This window comes from Rhea pennata, chromosome 2, assembly GCF_028389875.1.
Source record: "Rhea pennata isolate bPtePen1 chromosome 2, bPtePen1.pri, whole genome shotgun sequence".
Classification (NCBI taxonomy): domain Eukaryota; kingdom Metazoa; phylum Chordata; class Aves; order Rheiformes; family Rheidae; genus Rhea; species Rhea pennata.
This window is the reverse complement of record NC_084664.1, coordinates 7,997,145-8,020,806: the sequence shown is the minus strand read 5'-3', so window position 1 is coordinate 8,020,806 and position 23,662 is coordinate 7,997,145. Positions and strand designations below refer to the sequence as shown.

The 23,662-nt window shown below is 37.1% G+C and overlaps 1 protein-coding gene across 14 annotated transcripts in view; it reads left to right on the top strand.

The window, feature by feature from the left end:
• KMT2C (lysine methyltransferase 2C) overlaps positions 1-23,662 on the top strand; it is a 201,785-nt gene that overhangs the window by 122,404 nt on the left and 55,719 nt on the right. For 11 of the 14 annotated variants that reach the window (XM_062568808.1, XM_062568805.1, XM_062568815.1 and 8 more), the window contains exons 14-22: positions 4,269-4,388; positions 6,752-6,868; positions 10,847-10,948; positions 11,129-11,233; positions 12,453-12,634; positions 13,389-13,553; positions 14,153-14,262; positions 19,910-19,975; positions 21,445-21,657. In XM_062568808.1, coding sequence (XP_062424792.1) covers positions 4,269-4,388; positions 6,752-6,868; positions 10,847-10,948; positions 11,129-11,233; positions 12,453-12,634; positions 13,389-13,553; positions 14,153-14,262; positions 19,910-19,975; positions 21,445-21,657 — 1,180 coding nt within the window. The remainder of the gene's footprint in view (positions 1-4,268; positions 4,389-6,751; positions 6,869-10,846; positions 10,949-11,128; positions 11,234-12,452; positions 12,635-13,388; positions 13,554-14,152; positions 14,263-19,909; positions 19,976-21,444; positions 21,658-23,662) is intronic. The other 3 variants (XM_062568814.1, XM_062568812.1, XM_062568817.1) reach the window with 3 other exon arrangements.

Genomic DNA, 23,662 nt, shown 5'->3' with positions numbered 1-23,662 from the left:
CAGGGCTGCACACGTTTAAAATAGATATTTTCATGAGATTAATATTACTCTGTGGACCCCAAGGAAAAGCCAACATTAGCCAGTTTCTGCAGGTAGCAATATTCTCCACTTTTTCCTAGGAGATTTGGTCTTCACCGGACACAGGTGAATCCATGTAAATTAATAGTTTATGATTTGCATTTGTTTTCATTAAAATTAATTTATGTGCTGTGCAGTGGGATAAATGATTGTCTCTTTCTTCAAAAGCTAATAATAGGATCGCTACTAAAATATGTTTGATTATTCAGTTTCAGTATCGGATACAAAGTTATTCATAATCCTACTCCTGAATGTATCCTGACTGTAGTTGTTCATAAATCAGAGATACTTGTTATTAGCTGCCAGCATAACAATGTTGTTAAAGTGCTAACCTTAGAGTTGTATCTGTGCAGTCTCTTTGCCATGGAGCATACAGATTGTCCACCTGTGCCTACAAATAATTTGCAGGTTTATGCCAGAGGGATTTCTACTTTTATGTTTTTGTAAAGCAGTAGTCTTAAAAGGAATTATCACATAAGGTTGTTGATAATTATTCTGACATATACCTTGTTTGAAATCTTCACAGGAAAAATGCGTATTTTTTTCTGTGGTTGAGTGATTTAAGTGTTATTGGGGATATTTCATGTATCTGAAAATTTTGAATTAGTTCTTTTGCAACAGCACTGAGTATTGGGAAACAATAACATAAAGTCAATAATAAGTGCAGGTCATTACAGCGTATGCAGCTTTGTAAGACTAATAGATAAACTGTTTTGGAGGAGAATGATTTGTAGAAGCATATTGAATAGAAAATAATAAACTTTGACCCCTTCCATTTTACTGTAAAAATTATTTGAGTGTATGTTCCGTGGAAAATGCTGTGATTAGATAAAGCAAAGGGAGTCATTTTCATCATGATGATACTGGTGAACCTTGGTATATGGCTCACTACATATTTCTAGGTACTTTGAGAGCTTCTCTGTAGCGGAAATGCAGACCATCGTGATGGAGTCAGGTGCTTATTCTTTCTTGGATACTGTGGCTTTTTCACAGTCTTCAGTTACTGGGTACTCCTTAGTATGTTACTGTACATAGATGCTGGAAAAGAGATCCAAAGAGATCCAAAAGGTACTGTTTCAAGGATGAGTTTGTGTTAGAATTGAGGGGGTTTTGTTTTAGGAGTTTTATGGTTTTTGTGAGGGAGCTCTAGTTAGAACAGATCTAAGTTTTGTTCATATCCCTAAAATTGAATAGTAAAATGAAAATGCATGTTTGTGCATTTACGATCACAGTATGTTTCATAAAGCATTGGGCCGCTGATGCAGTCGCTGGTAACAGCAAGATCTCCGGAGCCCTGGTGACGTTGTGTTCCCTGTGGTTGTAGTTTGGTTGTAGCTGTGGTGTTCAGTTCTGAGGACTCGAGAAGGCAATGGAGAATAAGAACTTCCCATTTCTGTCGCAATACCTGATTATTGCCATGGTTTTGCTATGAATGAACTGAATAGAACTTCTTCTTCAGTGTTGTGTGGTAATAGGCATTAATTAAAAGCCAAAATATAATTAACGCATCTCTTTGATGGAGTTCATTTGTTCACAGTATTGTGGAAATGTGCGTTTTTAATTAAATTTATCTGATCAAGAATTCAAACGTTTCTGATCTACAATAAAACCTGGATTAAATTCCCAATTTAATTCTTAACAATATGGTTCATGAATCATATACAATTCATTTTGTTTTGAAAGACTGAGTGTTTCGTATTCAGGTTTAATATTCAATTAGCTTTTAATCTTTTGAATATACTTAATCACTAGAGAAGTGTATCTTCTTAAAGGGAAAATAGCATCATAAGTTCCAAGTAAAAGTAGATAGTTTCAGTTTTTTATTAACATTTTTAGTGTATTTGGATATAAAGAACAATTACTTAGCACACAAACTGCAAGTAAATTCAATAGAAGTTTTAACTTCTGCAGAAAGCAAAGTTGACAGTTTGCTTTCTCAAACTGAGAATTACTATTTCATGTTCCTTGATATAAAAAATCAAGCTAGCACAGTAGAGTTACATTTCATCTTAGCAGAGACCTGCTGAGGTAGCTGCTGAGCCCTGCGCGCGCCTTCCCCCACATCTCCTTCGCGGCCGCGGTGCTCGCGTCGCGGCCTGGCGGCGGGTGCCAGAGGTGTCTGCTTCCAGCGGCGCCACGCTGGTCCCTTCCTGGCGACTGCTGCCGCTTCCCGTCTGCTCTCTGAGCTGTCTGAGTGGTGACTGGCTGAGTCAAGTCAAGCAGAACGAGCCGGGATAGCGAAGTCGTGCGATTGCAGCTACTCAGTCGACTGGGCCCGCTTGAGCTGCAGCGCGGGTTAGCAGAGGCTCCCGGGCCCGCCGGAGCCTTTGAGGGGGGCTCCGACAGTCCGCAGCTTTTCCTGGCCGTAAAGCAGACTGGTTACCCCTTTGTGTGGACGAAGTTGTAAAGTTTATTATTATTACTGTATTTTTAAGTGCTGTATTGTCTTCATTTCATTTCCCCTGCAGAAGTAGCTAAACTCACCAAAGCAGATTTGCACTGGATACTGCTGTGTCCATACTGTGGGTTTTACCACTTTGACAATCTTGGTGTTGTTGAAATGCAGCTTTTATGTGCATTTTAAGTTTCTGGGTCGCAGATGGACTTGCTGTAGATGGGCTGCATCGATGACTGCACTGGGCCCTCCCGGGCCGCTGGCATTTGTCGTCTGCCCACTTTCGCGAGAAGGTGGCAGTGGCACCACACAAGCTTGTGGGCTCCTCCTTACCTGTCCCTGCCAACAGAACTAACCTGGCTGCACCTTGATCGGGTTGGGGAGCCCTCACCACCACCCTCTGGGCCTGAAGTTACTTGAGGGGGAGCCGCACTCTCGGTGATCCCCATGCTTTGCCAAGTGAATGCCTGTTTGCAGGCTCAGGTGAATCCATCCGTGCTGATGGACTGCAGATGCCAAAGAAACTGCTTTCCGCACATTCTCGATAGAAGATATTTTCTTCTAGAAAACCGTATTTTGTAATACTATCTCGTTTTTCTTTATACTAACTACTATATAGACTGATGTACAAAGGCGTGAATGTGTTTGTGCTTGCACATGTAAGCCATTATGCACGTGTGAGTAGTTGAGACTATTAACGTGCATTAAGTTACTCTATATCATCCGTGCTGTTCTACTGCTGAATGTAATTCCTGAGAAGTAAACTTGTGCTTCTCTTCATCTGTTGTACTTCTCATCTTACTGTTACTTTTTTTTTTCTCACATAAGCTTAGAATAAGAAAAAAGAAATACTATAAGTATGCTAATCTACAAGTGTAGAATGAAATTATTTAACAAGTCATTGACGGTCCTCTTATGCAGGCTTGAAGACTTCAGGGTTGAAGAAAAATTTCCACAGCTTTTAAAGTATCTGAGGAACTTCAGCATTTTTTCTTCTACATCTTAGCACTTTATTCTTGTTTTACTATATTTTTTTGTCACAGAATCAAATGATACTCCACAGTGTTGGGAACTACATAAATAGGAATAAAAAATACAATCAGTTACTTAGAGTTTCTAGGTACACCATATGTATACACAATTACTACATGTATATAATAATATTTGACACCATACTGAAATTATTAGGGGTGAAGGAAACATTAGTATTGGGCTTTTATAATGTTTTTTTGTGTGTGTGATGTAGCTGCAGGAAAAAAGTATTTTGCTAATTACCCATGGCTATTTTTCTTTTCTTTTTTTCATATTTTATTTATATTCCTTTTGTTTCGCATGCTTTTCAAACTAGTTGTTGCCCGTGATTGCCAGTAGGTTTAGTCTCAAAAGCTGACTGAGGACATCTGCTCTTTCAAAAACGCAGTTTGAAGTGTAAAACAGAAAACTTCTTATCGTTTCCAAGTCCTCTCTGTTCAGTTTGAGGCAATAAAAATTAGGGATAAAATTTATTATTATTATCACTGATTGCTTTCTATTTGTCTCCTGCTTCGTTTATGAAACTCATTTCCTGGTACCTAACTGTCATTTCGAGGTTAAAATTTTAGTGCAAATTTCAATGACAGCGTGAAAATTTTCTACCCTCCTCTCAATCAGTGTGAACTAATTGACTAGCTAAGTTAATGTAGAAATGCCTATGCCTGCATGTGCTTTGCTTTTCAGACTTTTTTTTTGTTGCTTGCTTTTCTTTTTTTATGTTGCGAAGTTTTATACATCTATTTTCTCACCTACCATATCCTAGGGGGCTTGGAGTACCAATAATACAGTCAGCCCACCTTCCTGGTCCCCAGACATTTCAGAAGGTCGGGACATTTTTAAATCCAGACAGCTTCCTGGCAGTGCCATTTGGAGCATCAAAGTGGTAAATAATTTGAATTTATTTACATGTATCCATTGCTGTCTTTCTGCTGTAGAGACTACTAATGAAATTCTGTATAGCACAACTGAATTAATCTTCCATTCTATCACTGTTTATGGCCTTTAAAAATTATGTAAAACTCTGGAACTTTCTCTTTAAAAATGTATGCTTTCCAGAGTATAGAAATACTGTGATAGCATTGCCATAATTTTACATGGCAAAGAATAATTTGTTACCAATTTTTGTGTGTGTTTAGTACTTCAGTTCATGTGGTTGACTTCAAGTAGCTGTCAAAATAAGTTACTGGAGAAAAATGTCCTTAAAATTGACAGTAAGGTAAGCCAGACATTTAAAAACAAAAAACAAACAAAAAAACAGATCTGAGGTGTGTCTTAATTTTCAGAATGAATCCAAAGTGGCATTGATTTTAGCTTGTGGGGGAATAAATACCTGCTATCCTATCTGATTAGACAGACCAAGCTTTTGTCCACGGTGACATTTATCATTAAAAATACCTGAAGAAACTAACTGGAATTACTGTCTTTTTAAAAAAAAAAAAAAAAAAAAAAAAAAAAAAAAAAGGAAAAGAAAAAATCCACTAAACTATGAAAACCTAATAACTGTAGATTCCAAATGGTTTCTTTTCATCTCACTTTAACTTTCATGCTAATTTTATTTTAATTTGACATTAGCTTAGCTTTTGCTGCTTCAAGAATTAATTTTCAGCTTAATATTCAGCATTAACATTGGTGTAAGTATGTGCTTGTTTCTAGTCTTGTGAAAATAACAATACTGATACTAAGTCTGAAACACAGAAAATGAGAAACTTGTCAGAAGAGTTCATATCTTAAAAAGTTCACTCTTGTTTGTCCTGTGTCTCCATATGTTTTAATTCATATATATGAGGACATTATCTGTTCCCCTTTACTGCATAGAAATGCTTTTGCCATCAGTGATGTCCTTCGTTTCATTTCCTAAAATAGTGTTGTCTTGCATTACCTCGTTGTATAAGAGTAAGGTAGTTTAATTTCTCTTTCCATTAATATGATGGACGTTGATAAAATGTTAATACTGGGTTGCTTGGATTCTCCTTTTAATAATTACCGTGAATGTATATCATCTTTGAAAACAGGATTTGGTGTATTTGAAAAATACTGTTGGCAGTATTGAGTCCGTCACGCTCCTTTCCATCTCTGGACTCTCTGTCAATGGAGACTGTTCATGTCTGTTGGCAACATCATCACCAAAGAGCTTTGTGGTTTAGTCAACATTGTTTTATTGAGCAAACATTCTGTCTTAGTATGAAAAGTAATTTCTAGCTAACATTTGGATACAGACACTGTAGACATCTAGATATTTTGTGGACAAAGTTGGGCTATCTTAGCAGTAGATATTATTCACAAATTTGAAATGCAGTAAATAACCTCACTACTTATTTGGAGGTAGGAAAGGGTGCCCTCTTGGGTGTATATACCATAACTGCCATGATTTATACAGAACAGAGCTTCTGAAATTGATACACTCTGTGCAAAGGTGTCTGACATACTAGCCAGAACTCAATTAGGAGCATTGTCAACATGATCCTTTTCTCTCTGGAAGTGATTAGGAAGTTCTTCTTACAGTTTGTGTTCAGTTCATTTTGAAATTAAAAAAAATCATGAAATAATTATTATTAAAAAAAACATATTTGCTTTTCCACAGTTCATTATAGTTGAACGTACTTTACAAGTACTCCAGAGTACACAAGCACTGCAACTATGTGTCTGCGTATAAAATAAGGAAAAAGCTTCCTAAAAAATAAGTGGATATTTTAAAAGAAAAACATAACTTTAGGCGTATATGAAGTGTTGATATGAGGTTAATCAATACAATGAATAGAAAAAGCTCTCTCTGTACCTGCTGGATTAAAGAGTTCAGTGGAGCTAGGTCTTGCTCTTCTTTAGAAGCAGAATTAAATCCTAATGACTTCTAATGTTTATTTGGTTATTCATACTATAAGAAAAGTAGCTATGATTACAACTAGCGAAGTGTCCAGACCATGTTCAGAAGTCACGTAACTGTCTGAGCTGAGTGTTGCTTATTTCCAGTTGTTCCTGAACTGAAAATAAACATTACTGGTTTTGGCTGTTTTTTCTCTGATGATAAAGGTGATCATATTGTGTCATGTAAATCGTTACAGAAGTTAAAGGTGTTTTGCAACAACTTATGCAGTAACTTAATGACTCTGGCCTAGTGTGCCCATGTTCACTTGAAATCATAGGGTGCTTTTTTATTCATATTCTTCCCTAGATGCATTGAACAGGTTTGAATTCCATATAACAAAAAGCCTTTAGGTTGCATTTAAATTATTATCTTATATTGAATAGGGCCGTGGATCAGGATTCCCAGGGAAGCGGAGGCCACGTGGTGCAGGTCTTTCAGGAAGAGGTGGCAGAGGTAGATCAAAACTGAAAAATGGAGTTGGGACTGTAGTCATTCCAGGGGTAAGAACATTTATTTTTAAGTCATATTGTGGTCTGTTAATGTAACATAATTTTATTCAGCTATAATTATTTTATTAAAATACTGTGTAAAATCAAAGAAAACTAAAAAGTAGAGGTATTTGATAAAACCTGGTTATTAATGAGTATTTGTTAGTTACAAACTAGAATACAGTTTCTGGCTAAATGGACCTGATGCTGTTTTACACTGCTATTGCCACTTCAAGGGACAACTGTTGTGGGTCTTGGAGGATCTTTTCTGTTTCCACAAGGGGAGAATATGCTGATTAAATACAGCATTCACTGGAACAGAAAAGGAGAGAGAGCAAGACTTATGTGTACAAACGTAGCAGCAGCCTTAGCAGATCACACCAGAGGTTTGTCTATCCAGGGGACCAAAACTGAATGATGAGGGAAGAGTACAAAAACAGAAGAGTCAGAGAGAGACTTTAGAGTTCATGGCTTGGCAATTTGCTGTACCGAAGGGGGATGACTTGTGCTGGAATTTTCTTTCATAAATTTGTCTATTCGGTTTTGGAATCTTTTGATGACCATGTAACTGTTTTTGAGCTCTACAGCTGATAAGATGTTGGGTCAAAACATCTTTTGTTTTATATCCAATATACTTTGTTGGATACAAAAATTCTTCCTTTGTTTTAAATTGCTACCTACTGGTTTGGTTGGCTGCTCCTTAGTGCTCATACAGAAGAGATAGTGGAGGGTTTTTTGTTTGGTTGTCTGTGTTTTGGGTTTTTTAGTCACCTCCTCCATGCCTCTCTTGATTTTTGTAGATTTCTGTCACTTCTTTTCCTTTCACTGTCTGTGCTAGACTGAAGAATCTTAGTATTTTTAGTTGTTCCTTGTATGCAAGCTTTTCCATGTTTTTGATCGTACTTGTCAGTTGTTTTGCCATGTTCATTATTTTAATTCAACTGTGCTGACTTTCATCTGCCATTTTATTTCAGTTCTTTGCAGTTGCCTTTCATTTTTTATTGCTCTGAATAGCTTAATATTATTAGCAAGCTTTGTCACCTTGCTCCTCTTCTGATTTTTTGGATTGTATGTGAGTATATTGAACAGCACAGCCTGTTAGCAGACATCCTATCAGGACTTCACTATTTTTCCACAAAGAAAGCTGATAATTTATTCGGCTTTTTATTTCCAATCTTGTATCAATGTAAGGACCATCCCTCTGATTCTCTGTTGGCTTACTTTTTCTTTTTTTTAAGAGGCACTAGTGAATTATTTGCCAAAATAATTTGGTAATTGAATAGATTATATCAATCAGATCTCCCTGTCCCCAGGCTTGCTGACTCCTTCAGAGAATTCTAATAGACCTGTGCAAAACAATTTACCCTCACTAAAGCTCTTCCTGACTCCTGAAAAAAAAATGATACGACTGCGAGTACCCTGTTGCAATCAGATGTCAGATATGCTGTAGGACGGTACATGGTGTTCTGGATTCTCCTCAGAAAACTTTGAGAAAATGGTAGCTGCATTTGCTGTCTTCCATTCCTACACCATTGAAGTGATTTTAAGCAAGTAATTGCTCACTACAAAGAACAAATAGTTCAGTTATTTCATACTTATAAGTCCTTACAAAACTCTTAAATATCATAATAATCTGATCTGCTCATTGTAAGGAGGAATTTTGGTATGAAAAGTTGCGGCGAAAGTGCATTGCAAAAAATACGTATTTTTCAGTGATGGACTTGTTGCCTCCAACATACCTTTTATAGTTTGGTTATCAGTCAGCCCTCCAGATTTTGACAGGCTTCCTGTTTCTGATGTGTTCAGGAAAGAATTTGTTCATTTTTGTCTTTATCTGATAAAGTCACTTCTCAGGCTCTTTAGAACTGCTTTATTGTATTTTACTTATAATCTGGTGGAGTTCATATAGCCTTGTGCCACTTTCTGCTGTCTATGTAATAATCTCTCTGAATACTCTGCAGGTATTTGTGATCTGGGAGAGGAACAGCTGTCTGTATTTTTGTTCACTTTTAAAACTCTGGGTGGTCAAGATGTGTAAGCAAACACATAATTTTAAACATACAAGATGAATTCCGCCAAGGCTAGTCTTAGGTACCTTATTGAATTAGAGGCATTCATGTAGTTATTCTGATGTTACAAAGCACAAATTTGTATTTCAAGAGAAGCTGGGCTTTATAGAGCAAACTCTTCAAGGATTTTGTAACTGCAAAGAGAACATTCACTCCCTTTCTAGTGTTCAGTAAATTGGTGTAAATCAAAATGGCAATCACTTTCCACCAGTTCCTGTAGAAATTTGATCTTATCACTGGTAAAATAAATTAAAGTTTTTCTGTTTCAGACTTCTAATGCAGAGGTATGGCTGTCTCATGATAAAGCAGAGGAAGGTAGCAATGCAAAGAGACCTTTTGCAAGACAAATGTTTGAAATAGCATAAGCAGGCTGTATTTTCGGTCCCTTTGCACAGATTCTTACTCAATATGGAATCATAGCCAGTGAACAACTACACAAACTTGGACATTTCTTGGTACATCTTTGGGGAGAGGGGAGAGGAGGTGGGAATAGATTAACCTAACTGGGTCATGGCTGGAGTAAGGTAGTGTCAAAATAGAGCAATTCTGTGCTTCAAAGTCTGCTTTCTCATATATGTAAACAACTCCAAGAACTTTGCTGTCATTAAACCTCTCCAGGTGTTGCAGGTGTTTTTTGATTAGCTGGTTTGTTACATCTACTGTGCTGTCAACCACACAATAATTAAAAGACCTGAACAGTGTATGCTTAAACTCCCTTTTTAGTTGTTTCCCAGTAAATTGTAATTTTCAGCAACAGTGTATCAAAAGAATTCCTTGTAGCTGTCCTAGTAGTATTTACATTTATCTCAGAATGATGTTTGGACTTGTAAAACATGTAAATTATTGTATAAACAAAACCAATTATGTAAGATTTAAGCTGTATTTAAAATAATCCACATTTATAAAATTGAAACAGCTGGGAAACTGGTTACATTTCTCTGTCATTCATTTGTTCCTTTTTGGAGAACTTTGTACTCTTAGCTTACAAACTTTCATGGCCACTATTGGTTCAGAGAGTAAATGGCAAGGTCTAATAATTTAAGTTCATGGAACATTCTGCATGGCAAGTTTTGCATGAGAGTCAGAACACAGTTTAAGTGCTCATTAATGTTTTCATGTAGATTTCCTGAAGTCACTGCACAACCTCCTTTTCTTCCCGAGATGCTATATAAACATGTATGAAACTAATTCATAAAGGCTAGGTCAGAGTAACAGTGTGCTTTATCAAAGGAAAAACTTCTGTTTACAGTAAAAGTTAAGATCAGAACAACAATTTCAGGTGTTTAAGTCAACTTAGTTTTTTTTATGGGCAAGCTGCATAGCCTCAAAACACTGCTTACAGATAATATTCTAACTGTTGTAACTTCAGCTATTACTAGTCATTCCTCTAACTTATTTGCAGCATTGGCTAAAACATTTTTAAGCACTACGGGACAAGATACATTTGTGTGATTGCTCTTCAAGTATTAAAGAATGTCCCTATAATTAAGTTTTCAATTAGAATAACTTCAGTGTTTATACATAGGAGAAAGAGCAGACTAGTCACAGTAGGACAGTTGCTACTTAGGGAGTTTTTCCCAGACTGCCCTTTTTCGTTCCGTTTGCATTTTAAAGTACATGGGATAAATATAAAAGTGAGCAGAGGGGAAAAAGAGAATGGTTCTTTAAAATGAAATAGAGATGATGCTTGCACAAGTTTGAAAAAATGATGTGAAGTTAATATTGTAATTTCTGATGAAGGTAGATTTTTACATAAGATCAGGTAGTATCAATAAACATTTGCATTTTCTTCTGGTTTCTTCAAAGCTTGTATTCTCTAGTACTATTAAAAATTAATATTTTACAGATAGATTTCAACTTTTCTAATGTCTTAGAAAATTTGATGTACATACTGTTTATATTTTGGGTTTTTTTTATATAGGTCACAACTATGGATGTTTCATCTAACAAAGATGAGGAAGAAAACTCAATGCATAATACAGTTGTCCTCTTCTCTAACAGTGACAAATTCACTCTTCATCAGGTTAGGATGATAGTCTGATTTCAGTTTTGTTTCTTTCATTGTTTTTAGTTAAAAATAAAAAAGTAAATGAATGTCATTAGGAGGTGCATTGTGCAGTAGGCTAGTTGAACTTTGCAGTTGCATGTTTTCAAATTTACTGTTGGGCATGTGTTGAAGATCTGCTCTCTTCTGTAATTTTAGGATATGTGTGTAGTTTGTGGGAGCTTTGGCCAAGGTGCTGAGGGCAGGTTGCTTGCCTGTTCCCAATGCGGTCAGTGTTACCATCCATACTGTGTCAGTATTAAGGTGGGTGCTTTTGTTACATAAAAAATTACTTGATTACAGTCTTTTCATATTGCACTTTAATAGCAGTATACTGCCTTCCGTTCTGTGGTAGTTAGAGGAGTCGTTAACTTGTTAGGTATTCTTCAGGTAATGTGACCATTATTTGTTTGCGACTTCTGAAAGTCTTTAATTAAATGTCGTTTTATAATATGTATAATATGCCTCAAGAGAAATTCACCTTTTTGTAATTTCGCAAACATAAATAGCAGTGATTATCCAGCAGTTGGTTAAAATAACAGTTTGAGATATAAGTTTAAAACCTAAATACAAGGAGAATTAAAAACAAAAAATACATTGCATCTTGATTTACTAGGGGCATAAGGATTAGTTGATTCAATTTGTCTGTTGGCTGTCAGAATTGACAGCAGTTGGAGTAGTTAATTAATACATTCTACATTCATTAGTCTGGGAGAAAATGTGTGAAAATCAAATTTGAGTGGTAGAAAATGACTTAGCAAGCACATAATCTACTTACTGCAGTACGTAAATGATACACTTTGTTGTTCATTGTATAAATGCATCTGTATAGAAGTGGAATTTTTAAGAACATGTCACAGGACTTGATTTTAAAAATGCTTTATGAAATATCATCTGCATTTTTCATGAGACTATAATTTGATTTTGCGTTTATGTAGTACTATTTATATTAAATTACATTAAATTGCTTATTTGCTTCAGGTCACTAAAACTCCAGACCTGGTTATCACATAGAATGGGTAAGGTTGGAAGGGACCTCTGGAGATCATCTAGTCCAACCTCCCTGCTCAAGCAGGAGGAGGAAAGATAACAGATACAGGATTTATAATGAGTTGAATCCTGGTTTTACTACACCTGAAAAAAGCAGCAGTGTGTTCTCTTTGTTCCTTACAGGACCAGCTACTCCTGTGAGGAGTAGAATTGTTCTACATGTAGATCCAGGGCAGTATGTATTCTCTGTCCTACTAGTATGTCTGCAAAAATCTGTGTTTGAGAATAGTACCAGCTATCAGTAAAGACGCACAGTTCTTGTCTTATTTAAACCTTTCTCATTTAGTGAAGCTTCAGAGACTCTAATTGCTACACTGCTACTTGTGATGTGCACAGAACAGCATCCTGTGTTGGCCGAAGCCAGACTTAAATTTATACAATGATGACAGTTCAAAGAGCAGTTTCTGAATAATTTTCACCTTACTATCTGCAGATTACTAAAGTGGTGCTTAGTAAAGGTTGGAGGTGCCTGGAATGCACAGTGTGTGAAGCCTGTGGGAAAGCTACAGATCCAGGAAGGCTGCTGCTTTGTGATGACTGCGACATCAGTTACCACACTTACTGCTTAGATCCGCCCCTGCAGACCGTTCCAAAAGGAGGCTGGAAGTGCAAATGGTGTGTTTGGCTCTGCTATCAGAAATACTGACTGGCCTTTTTCATTTCTTTTGATTACTTTACTTTATATTGGCAATGCCAATTTGTCTGTAATAAGGCTTTAATTGTAGTTAAATCAGGTATATTAAGCAAAGCAAACAAAATACCTTCCAATTGTTTCATTCATCTTTCAATTAAATATAGAAACTGTTATCTCCAATTTGTACTGTTTGTTCATGCCAAAACCCACTTAAGTAGAGGTAGACAGAATTTTTCTTTTGAAATACTTGGCAAAAAATACCAATTGAAGCAGTTGGAAAAATTCATGTGCACTTCACCTGATTGTCATTTATCAAAATAAAACCCTCTGAAAACCATTTTTTCTACTTGGGTGAAACACAAACAGAATAGACCTCTTAGATGGTTAAGTCTCCCCATATTACTGAAGTGAATTGCAGCTGAAAGCAGGAACTCCTCTGACCTGTTGAACTGTTACAAACATGCATCTGCCTGGTTTTCCAGACTGAGAGGACTTCTTACTTAAGAACTTTATTTAAAAAATATCAAAAATGTTGGTCATGTCCAAAACCTAAAGGATACATTTCCATTCAAGTAAAATACTGTGTTTAACCTGAAACAAATTATTTTTTTCTTCTAAAAGTGTCTACTGATCTAAAACTTAATTATTCATAGAGTTCTAAGTAAGAGCATTTTAAAGGCACAAAATAACCTTACCTTGAACTGAAAGTAATACATCATTTTGTCTGTTGTGCAGGTGTGTTTGGTGCAGACACTGTGGAGCTACTTCTCCGGGCTTACGATGTGAATGGCAAAATAATTACACACAGTGTGCACCCTGCGCGAGTTTGTCTACCTGCCCAATCTGCTATCGCACTTACAGGGATGAAGAGCTCATAATTCAGTGTAGACAATGTGATCGGTAAGGATTTCCAATAATTTTACAGGGTCTTTTTTTTCCTGTTTAAGGCTCACTTTAATTTTTTCCCCTAATGATGTAAAAGCCTAAAGATAAAAGGAACGGTCTTGTGGTAAAGAGAACTGGACTGAGTCTCAGAAGTCTCTTATTAGTTCATTCTAAGTTGTACCACAGACTTAACTATGTGACTTTGGGCAAATGAATTAATCACTCAGTTTTCCCCTCTGTAAAAATGAAATAAACTAATTTACCTCACAAGACTGTTGTTGTGAGGCTGAATTTGCATTACATTGTGTAAAGTGAGTACTTAAGATGATTGCATATAAAGGAGAATATTATGATACTAAGATGTGTATGCTTCCGGGACATTGTTTTATATAGTTTTTCTTCTTGTTAAGGGAAGTGCATAATCTGATACTGTATATGCAGTATTTAAGACACGTAGAGGAATGCTGTATGTGGAGAACCTGATTCGTCATTTCTCCCTAAAGTAAATTAGAATAAGTATTTCACATTTACTTGGACCATATACTGATATTTAGGTCTCCTGAAACACCACATATTTCCTTTAAATTGTATTTTTTCCCCCACTTAATTTCTAGATGGATGCATGCAATCTGTCAGAACTTAAACACAGAGGAGGAAGTGGAAAACATAGCTGATATGGGTTTTGACTGTACCATTTGTAGGCCATACATACCACCAACAAACGGTAAGAAGATAACTGAAAGCAATGGCAGGATTGCACACTGCAATAAATAGGTTTGGGGATGTTTTATGATTATTTTCTCTGGTGGAGATTTGGCTTATTGTAGAACCAAGATTTTTCACGTTTACTTTAATGGCCTCCTGGAAGTGTCCTCAGCTCATTCATACACACTAATTATTGGCCATAAGGCCGTCTCTATCACAAAAGAAAATCTAGCAGGGGAGATTCTGGCCAAATTTATTGAAGATAGGTTGGGTAAATGACAAAAAGCATTTGGCGCTGAAAGAGTAAAATGCTTCTCACTTTGTTAGATGGAAGGAAAAAAGCCTAGTTCTCTAAAGATATGATGTGCAGAAGAAACTTTAAATCAGTTCCAAGCAGAAGACCTTTCTGTAGCTCAGTACTTTAGCTCTCTGAAGCAGCAGTGGCTATAACAGCAGTCCATATGAGCTTTTTTCCCCTCCTCACTCACATTTTAATAATGCCACTCCCTCAGCTCTCCCAGAACTGAAGACCAGTTCTTCTCTAGCTGCAGTCATTGAAAGAATTCTCCATTTTTTTCTGTTGGGGAGTCACACGTTTTTCATTAACTAAGACACAGAGCACTTTCTGATGAGCTTTGCCCTTCTCTACACATATTTTCATTGAATGTACTTTATTTTTAATCTGTATTAAACAGTCCTGCAGCATTAGTACTTTGGGAGCTGAGGTTACTACAGGCTTTCTCTTTGAGTGCAGCTAGCGTGTCTGGTTCTGTAGGCTGGTATTGGTTAATTTTGTTATGAGTGGCCTGTCAGCAATTAGATTGGTCTGTTAGATGATTTTTGGCCTAGCTACAAGGATAGTATTCTGGCTCTGTTTTCTCTGCACATAAGTTCACTGGAGTTCCTGCTTCAGTCTGCTACTTTAACAGAGCATCAACATCTCTGCACATTTTTAGAGTAATAGCATGTTTAAGTGTTCACATTAACCCTTGGCTGTTTGGTATATCACTCTTTTTGAAAGCGTGTTAGGAGGAAAGGACAAGAACTCAGAAAGTGTTTCAGTAAATGTTTATATTCACCAAGAGGATGTCAGCAGGAGATCGTTTTTTCTTACCAAGAGTGGAGCCCATGAGACATGGGTTTGAGAGGTCTGCCAAGTAAAGTTCTGTAGAGCATCTGTTGTCCCTTTAGGCTGACATGTCCTGAGGCAGCTTGACCTTAATTGTAACTTACTGAGGTGGCTTTGAAAGTTTTTAAATTGATTGACTATATACAATCATGGAATGTTTCTTAGTTTCCGCTGTTAGGCTTATGCTTACGTATTTCTCCAAGTCGTTTCATTTTTGAGATCAGCTTTCACAAATTCAGCAAAATCAGCAAGAAAAAACAAGTGGGCAAAACAACAAAAATTGCAGAGATAACAGATTTTTGTTTCTTTTGATAAGTTTCTAGTCACTTGAAACAAAAAGGTCCAAGTAACAAGTAATGCCTCTTCCCACTTAGGAGCTGGGAGAGCTAGCTTTTCAAAGCTACTTAAAGCCTATAATATACAAGACAGTACAACTTCAGTAGATAGCATCAGAGAAGTTTCACTTCCAGGCATCAGGTGGCCCCAGAGCTGGTCCTCCTTTCACACCTTTGTGAAATTTTGTTGCTTGGGTTTGTCTCCTAAGGAATAGGAAACAGTTCTTGCACGACCTTTTAGAGAGTTCCCAAGCTTTATTTGCAGATCCTTTTCACCCTTTTTTAATGAGACAAGTTTCTCTGCTTATTATTCTTTGACTCATTATATATAATAATCTCTTTAACATGTGTGTACACTTCAACAGTTGCATGTCCGAATATGTCACTTGGTGCATGTTCATAAAATATTTGCATGTACTTCTATATAAAATATATTTTAATCTTTTGCTAATTCTTTTACAACTCACTTGAAAATTCTTTGTAATTCTTTGTTTCAATGTGAGAATGGTTAGCATTTGATAAACTTAATGAAACAAATGTTAGTTACCAGTGTACTGTTTCTTAGAATATACCATATTGTGGATTTCTTATTGAGATGCTTCTTTCTCTTTCCATTTGATGTATGACAGAGGATATTAATGTGTTCACAAGTATTACTATGGGTTTTTAAACTACCTTCTTTGTAGAAGAAGCAAGAGGTCCTCATCCTAAAATTTACCAGTACATTGCAAGTGAGAAAATAGATTTATTTTTGATAGTGAGTAAATCCCTTCTAGAATGTAGGTATTGATAAAGAGCTTCCATTTTTTTTCTGCTTAAGAAAACTGAAACATACAGATTTATAAGAGCTCTTCCCTGTCTCATCTTAAGAACACCAGCTGCATATCTGGTAGTCTTACAAAGTTGTCTTCTTCAGGAAACAGGAAAAAAAAAAGATTAAATAGCTTTTTATTGTTTTCTTTTGATGAACATACATCAATATCCACAGCTAGAATGTGGTGAAATTTGCTCCAAAATAGCACACCATAAACCTGTAATATCTAGATCCTTCTGAAATAGTCATCTCTAATCAATGTTCATCAGGTTGTTTTTAATATGGTCTCAAGATCCAGCATATGTCTCTCAGCACATTGCTGTGCATTTTAGAAGAGGTTTTCTAATTGTGTTTGCTTGAGTATTACTGTGACTGGGTCCTAACAACTGCTCTAGGTGGCAGCAGCTCTTCCCGTGGTTCTGTGCATCTATCATCTCCAGCCTGGTGCTCCCACAGTAGTGAATCTGGACCACCCTCCCATCACTTCTGCCTCTCTATCATTTACCGTTGTACCTGGCAACTCAACTCGTCACCCATGGTGCTGCCCCTCTTTCCTGCAGGAGGCCCTGGCAGCAGCTCTGCCAGGCTTTCATTAGCAGGCGATGCAGCTGAAGGGAGGGGAGCTGCAGCAGCACATAACAGCCAGTTAAGGTGGATAGGCTAGTAGTTTTTAGTAGCCACCTGTGTGCATGTTTTCATCCAGTGGCTTAAATAAGCTTGTCCACAGAGGCAGTGAGGAGTTCATACCACAGAGATGTTCGGTCCTGCCGGTGGTACGCATACTATACTTGGAGCACTCTGTTGTACAATCTTCATGAAACTGAATCAAGACTTTCTTCATTGTAAAATCTATCCTGTGTACTTCACAAACACAGAATATAAGATCAGTGTAATAATATACATGAAAATTTTAACTTTTGAATTTGTAATTTTTTGAAATGCTCATTTTAAAATCTGCTATTATCTGCCTGCAGGTTGCTGTCTATTTACAAACTATCTCCTGCATCATACACGTAGTTAGGCCAGTATCCGATACTATTCTGTGATTGTCATGTTTCTGCATTAACCAGTCTGTTTCTTATGCTGAATTCATTTCTGCCTGCCACTGTTCTGTTCTGTTCCAGCCTTAAAGAATGCAGTGTCCTGTCTTTCTCCAGCTGTGATTTTTCTCATCCAATTGTATTCTATGCAATTATTTTTTGAACTGATGATACAAAACTCTGTGTCTTTCATTGTATTTAAACTCTTTTTTAAAATAAATGTTTATTTTGGTTAAACTTAATTTAAAAGCCTCAGAAAGCAGCAATCCCTCTTCGTTCTATGAGGGGTTTTTTTGTATCCAGTCTGTCTGTAATTTAGATCTCATATTTTTCTGTTACCCATTTTATTGATTTAATTCTTAAACTGGACGCTTTTCAAAACTCTGTTTAATACCATCTTCAAATATTGCTTGTGCAACTTCTGTGACTTGGTCTCTGAAGGCTGCACCTTTGTTGCTGTCAGCTCTTTTGTTTGAGTATTTCAACTCTCTTCAGTCTCCGGAGCTAAAATTACTCATAATCTGACCTGGCCTAGAAGATTGCACCCTGCTGTTGTTTGATTTCTAATAGGGATATCAAGTTCTCACTGACAGCTGTTTTCCTCAATTTTTCATTTACCTTAGATTCCAATTTGATAATTGCTATCTCTGATTTAAAACATCTTGTAAAGCATAACCAATCAAATGGATAGATGAAGATTAGAAGATTCCTTGCGATGTGCTTATTTTGTTGATTCAATTCAGTGATCTTAAGTATCTTCCATCCTGCAACTTCTGTCCTATTTTTTTTTTGTTTCCCTCCAGCTTAACATCTCTTTCAAAATTTCATTTTCAAACTTCTTTTGTTTTCTTTCCCCTTTTGCATGTCTTTTTTTTTCAGCAATGCTCATAGACTTGTTTTCATACACAAATTGCACAGATTATTCATTTTCTGTAGGCTGTATCATATACTTGAGTTATACCTTATATAAAACATTTTGCAGGTGCAATATTCAGAGACTTTTAAGGGACTACAGTTCTTACGTGAAACTTTCACTTCCCTTCGTCCTTTACATGCTTAGAAAGTATGTGCTAGATTTCAAGTATTTTAAAATATTTTATTTTCTACATGTTTGTTTTGTATTTAGCTAAGAATTTAAGTGTTCTTTGGAACCCTTTGTGCTTTTCCTGGTCTTGCCTCTGGCTCCCATATTTGTGTGTGAGATCATTATCACTGGCACACAGGAATTTGAACTGACATGTCTGAGAAACACTGAACTTACCACACATACTTTGCCGCAGTGGTCTGGGCTTGTGGAGTACATACAAATTAGATATTATGGATACCTGGCTGAGTCTTAAATTCGCTTTGCATAAGATTTCTAGGCAAAAAAGGAAAATACATGCTAAGAAACTTATATGAATGATAAACCTAACCATGCTGAAATAACAGTTCTTTAGCTTTTAGTTCTGTCTCATTGTTTCTGAGATAGAAACCTCTAACTTTCCCCATTCTTACTCTGTCTCCATGATCTCTGTAAAGCTACTACTTACATTAAAACTCTAGTCTGCAGATCACAGGTTAGTGAAGTGTGATTACAGTTACTGCAGGGCAGGTGGCAAAAGCATTTCCACCTGCAAAAGTAGGAGCCAGCAGTGTAGGACATTCTGATTGCTATTTGTTCAGTCACACTGTTCAGTGCTTCCTTGAAGCCACAAGCCATAATTTTCAAATAGTTTCTATTGTTCCATTTTCCAGTACTCTTATCTTGGATAAGAATTACTGTATCTGACCTCAACAAGTCATTATCATCTGTTCCCAGATAGTCCATCAGCATCGTTTTGTTTCTCATACATGAGACATCTGAAAGCATAGACCCCGCTGGAATCTTGCCTGTGAAGCTGTTGTGTGCTTTACAGCTTGCATATCTGAAGTAAACCACTCCTTGAGGAAAAAAGCCATTGATATCTGATTTGTAAAGCCTTCCTGTTGTTCATGCCTAGGTCATCAAAAACTTGATGTCATGACTAAGGTAGAGGTTACTTAGGTTACTTTACAGTCCAGTAGATCTAATGTATTCATTTGCCCTCGGTCTGGCAGAAGATCATCTACCTTTGAAATCAGTGCAGTTCCAGTACCATTCTTGGCTCTAGGAAATTGGAAAACTTCAGTTAATACCAGGCTTATTTCGCAGTTGCATCTTCTGTGACACTGAAAAGCACTTTTATTTTAAAGGTGCTAGTGAATATTGCCAACAGTATAAATCAGGGAGTTTAACAGAACTGTTTGAAAGAAAATCAATTAATAGTTTCAGTTTAAATCAAGTCACCATTTTTAAAAGTTGAAATGATTTTCCTTATATTTTTCAGTGCCTTCTTTGGACTGTTGTGATTCATCAGTTGGAGCTCAGATTATTTCAAAATCAAAAGAACTAGGTAAAAATGTAAATGCTTAATCTTTGATAACTTAGCATATTTTAAGGGTATATTTTTACACAAAAGAAGAATTACTTTTTCTGTGATTTTTGTAACACACAGCAGTAACTGTCTTTCAGTTATCACAGCATGCTTTTCATTTTTTTTCTCGTTCTCTCTTCTTTCTTTTCTGTTACTTGCCATACCTGCACTATAATAATTACTTTAAATTATGCTATGATCCTGCAAAGACTTCCTTGCTTGCTTAGTACTTAGCAGAGAAAACATTGTAGGGCTGAATCGAGCATGTATACAGTGTATACAGGTTCAAGCTGTAGGAGGAGGACAACTTCTCTGTATTTTAGTCTAATTTGTGCTAGGAAATCTATAATCTTGACAAACCTACTCAGAAGTCATTTGTTATAATGATAGTACCTAAAAGCTTCCCCCATGTTAGGATAGCTTCCATCACGTCAGGATTTTGTTCCGTTTGATACTATACAAATGTATTCTGAAAGAAGGTTCTCCCCTCAAATATTCAATCTGAAAAATGATTATACAATCTTTTAAAAATGTTATTCCTTTTTCAGTAGCACGTAATAAAATTGATGTTGTGAATGATTATGTTCAGTAATTTTGGTTCCAAAAACTAGCTGTGTTTTGGAGTGCGAGATGTTACATAAGAAAATATTTTTGGCAAAAGGCAACAAATGGTATGATGTTTGTGTGTTTTCAGAAGTATGTTATCAAGTCATTATTCAATTAACCACTGAAGGAGAAGCATCACTGCAGCCTCTTCTTTACTTGGTAACTCCTTGAAAGTTACCAAACTTGTGCTTGCTGAGCCCCAGAGCAGGTGACTGGACAACAACACCTTTCTGCATGGCAAATCAAGGAATGTTCAGTTTATTGGTAGACTCGGTTGTCACATAACAGCTTGAGGGAGAAGCAGTTAGAACTTGGGTTCTAAGCAAGATTTTCTATTCAGACTTGAGCAGCTGACTTGACTTGTCCTGAGTTTTTTTGTCTGGAGGGTGAATAACTTAACATGTCCCACTAAGAGTTGTGGGAGGCTAAAGCTGATTAATCTTGTGAACCTACAGTGCTAAGGGCTGTGTAAGGAGCTGGATTGGTAAGCAGCAGGGACACAAACTAAGACTTGCGGAGTTTATATGAGTGTCAGATATACAGGGATGCTCTGCAGGACATCAGTTGCCATAATCAAATTATTCTTTTAATGAATTCTTGGTGTAAGTTGTTCTGTAGCAACATACTCCCTTGTTCCTGGATTTGACTTCAGATCATAATTAAAAAGCTTTAACTGTAACGTGTAAGACAGTATTGGCTATATCTGTGTTATTTATACTGAGTTCTCTCATAAATCAGTTCCATACGTGCGATTATTAACTCTTCAAAGTGCAATTCATAAAAATCTAAGACTTGTCAATCAGAGTTTTATATTGCTGTTACGATTCATTTAACTTTTGTAGACCCACCGAAGACATACACACAGGATGGAGTCTGCTTGACAGAATCCGGCATGTCTCAGTTACAGAGCCTAACTGTTACAGTACCTAGAAGAAAACGGACGAAACCAAAGCTTAAATTGAAGATTATAAACCAGAACAGTGTGGCTGTGCTTCAGACACCCCCAGATGCCCAGTCAGAACACTCAAGAGATGGAGAGATGGATGACAGTAGAGGTAGTGCTCTACTTTTGGCATGTTTCTTATATCTTGGAGTGTTGCAGTAGATACATATATTGCATACATTCCTGAGAGTTTTTACTATATTGATACTCACATGCTCTGTACTAAATGTTTTGTGAGAATTACTTGGACAATAATAACGGCTCATTGTTGTCCATTTCAGGGCTTTTCTTACTCTTGTTCTGGTGGTGTCATCCATCCCATATGAAACTTGCCTCTCTGAGGCTGGCAACACTGGAAGTACACATGGCCTTTTTGTCTAATTTCTTGGGTTACCTGTGGCAAATATTGTACATTCACTGAGTACAAGTGTGTTTTCAGACTCTCAAATTTAATGCAGACACTGAAAGTGGTACTGTTGAGCTCAGTAAAGCAACCTCTAGATCACCGTAGACCCACTCTTTAAAACTAAGGGGAAAGTGAAGTGATAAGCCCTCGGGGGGGGGGGGGGGGGTGCTGAAAAGGGTTGTCTGACCTGAGAGTCTGAGGGAAAAACAGACTTCATTTCATTTCACTAGCCAAAAATATTTTGTTTGACCTCCACTCTAAAGCAGGATTCAAGACAGAGTTTAAGTTTGGAAGTGGCTTCTGGGCTGTTGCTCTGGTTCAGATAGATGACATGTTACACAGAGCCCTCTCAGAGGGGTTCAGTTTCCATGTAGGGTGCCAGTTCAATGGGGAGGAGGGTAAGAGTGTTTGTTCGCCTCTGGGGCTGACAAGAGGGCTAATACCTGCCCCCCACCTCTGTACAGCAGTGAGACTGGAGTCAATTGTAGCAGCCCTTGGTTGAGTTCCTTTCACCCCACGTGTGGACATGGAGCGAACATCTAGGTGTCTCTGGGGCCAGCAGCCTGTACCTCACTTGCTTTCCCCACAGCTAAGGCAGGCAGAGCAGCCACAGCCAGGGGGTCCTGAGGCTTGGAAGTAGAGTGGGAGAAGATGGGAGTAGGAGCAGCCAGCCTCTTTGTACCGTAAATCAACACTCTTCAATGCTCGATGCTAGACATGATAGCCAGCATGGTGCAATACCGTTCTGCTGTCCTCTTTCATCCTGAGAAGTCTATTGGTAGTGTAGGTGCTAATCCGTGGCCTGAGGAAAGGCTTACTCAAGCAGCAGGTGTGAAAGTCATTACATTAGTCATGCAGGTGTCTGTTACAAGTGGAGCACAGGCGCTGTGCCTCCCCACAATCTAAAGTGCTTTCTGTTTATGCAACATTGCCTTGTTGTTAATCAGATTAAATGTCATAAGAAGCTTTTTTAAGATACAGAGAGTGTGCTTGAGATAACTGGGTAGTTCAACCATCAATGCAGTTTCCATGTTAACTTGTTGATATAAGTATCGTTCCTGTTGTTTGATTAGCACATTCTTACTTGCCTTTTGCTGTTGACTACAAGTGTATTTTTAATAGATTCCCTTTATTTGTTTAAAACCTTTAAAACAGTGAAGTAGTTGTTTTCCTTTTGTTCCCCTCTGGAGTTGTAGGGTTTGGTAGGTTAGTTTGCCATTATACAGACTGTTGCATTTCACCCCATTATGCCTTTATTTAGTCCATCAGTAGGATTGTTGAAAGCAAAAAAGCTTTTGATTTTAAGATATCAAGATAGAGAATTAACCACTTCCCTTGTTGTTCTTTTTCTGTGGTTAATCTTTATTTTTACAAATGTGTACCTATTTCCTATTTAACTTGATCTAATTTTATCTTCTACCCAGTGGCTTTTATAGGTATGCCTTTTCAACTAGATAACAAGATACATAAATGGGATAGCAAAGTATGAATGGGAGAGCCAAGGCTTGTACAGTCTTTTTTTAATTTCAGTTCTGATCATCTTACATTGCCTTTTTTTTTTTTTTTCCCTCCTCTCCCTGGGATATACACATGTTGCAGAGATTCTTTTTTCATGTGTTGAGAGTCAGGACACATTCACTTACGTCACTGTAACTGCATGGCACGTGCATGGTAGTTTGACTGGGTTTCCTGGGGGCTCCAGACCTACTAC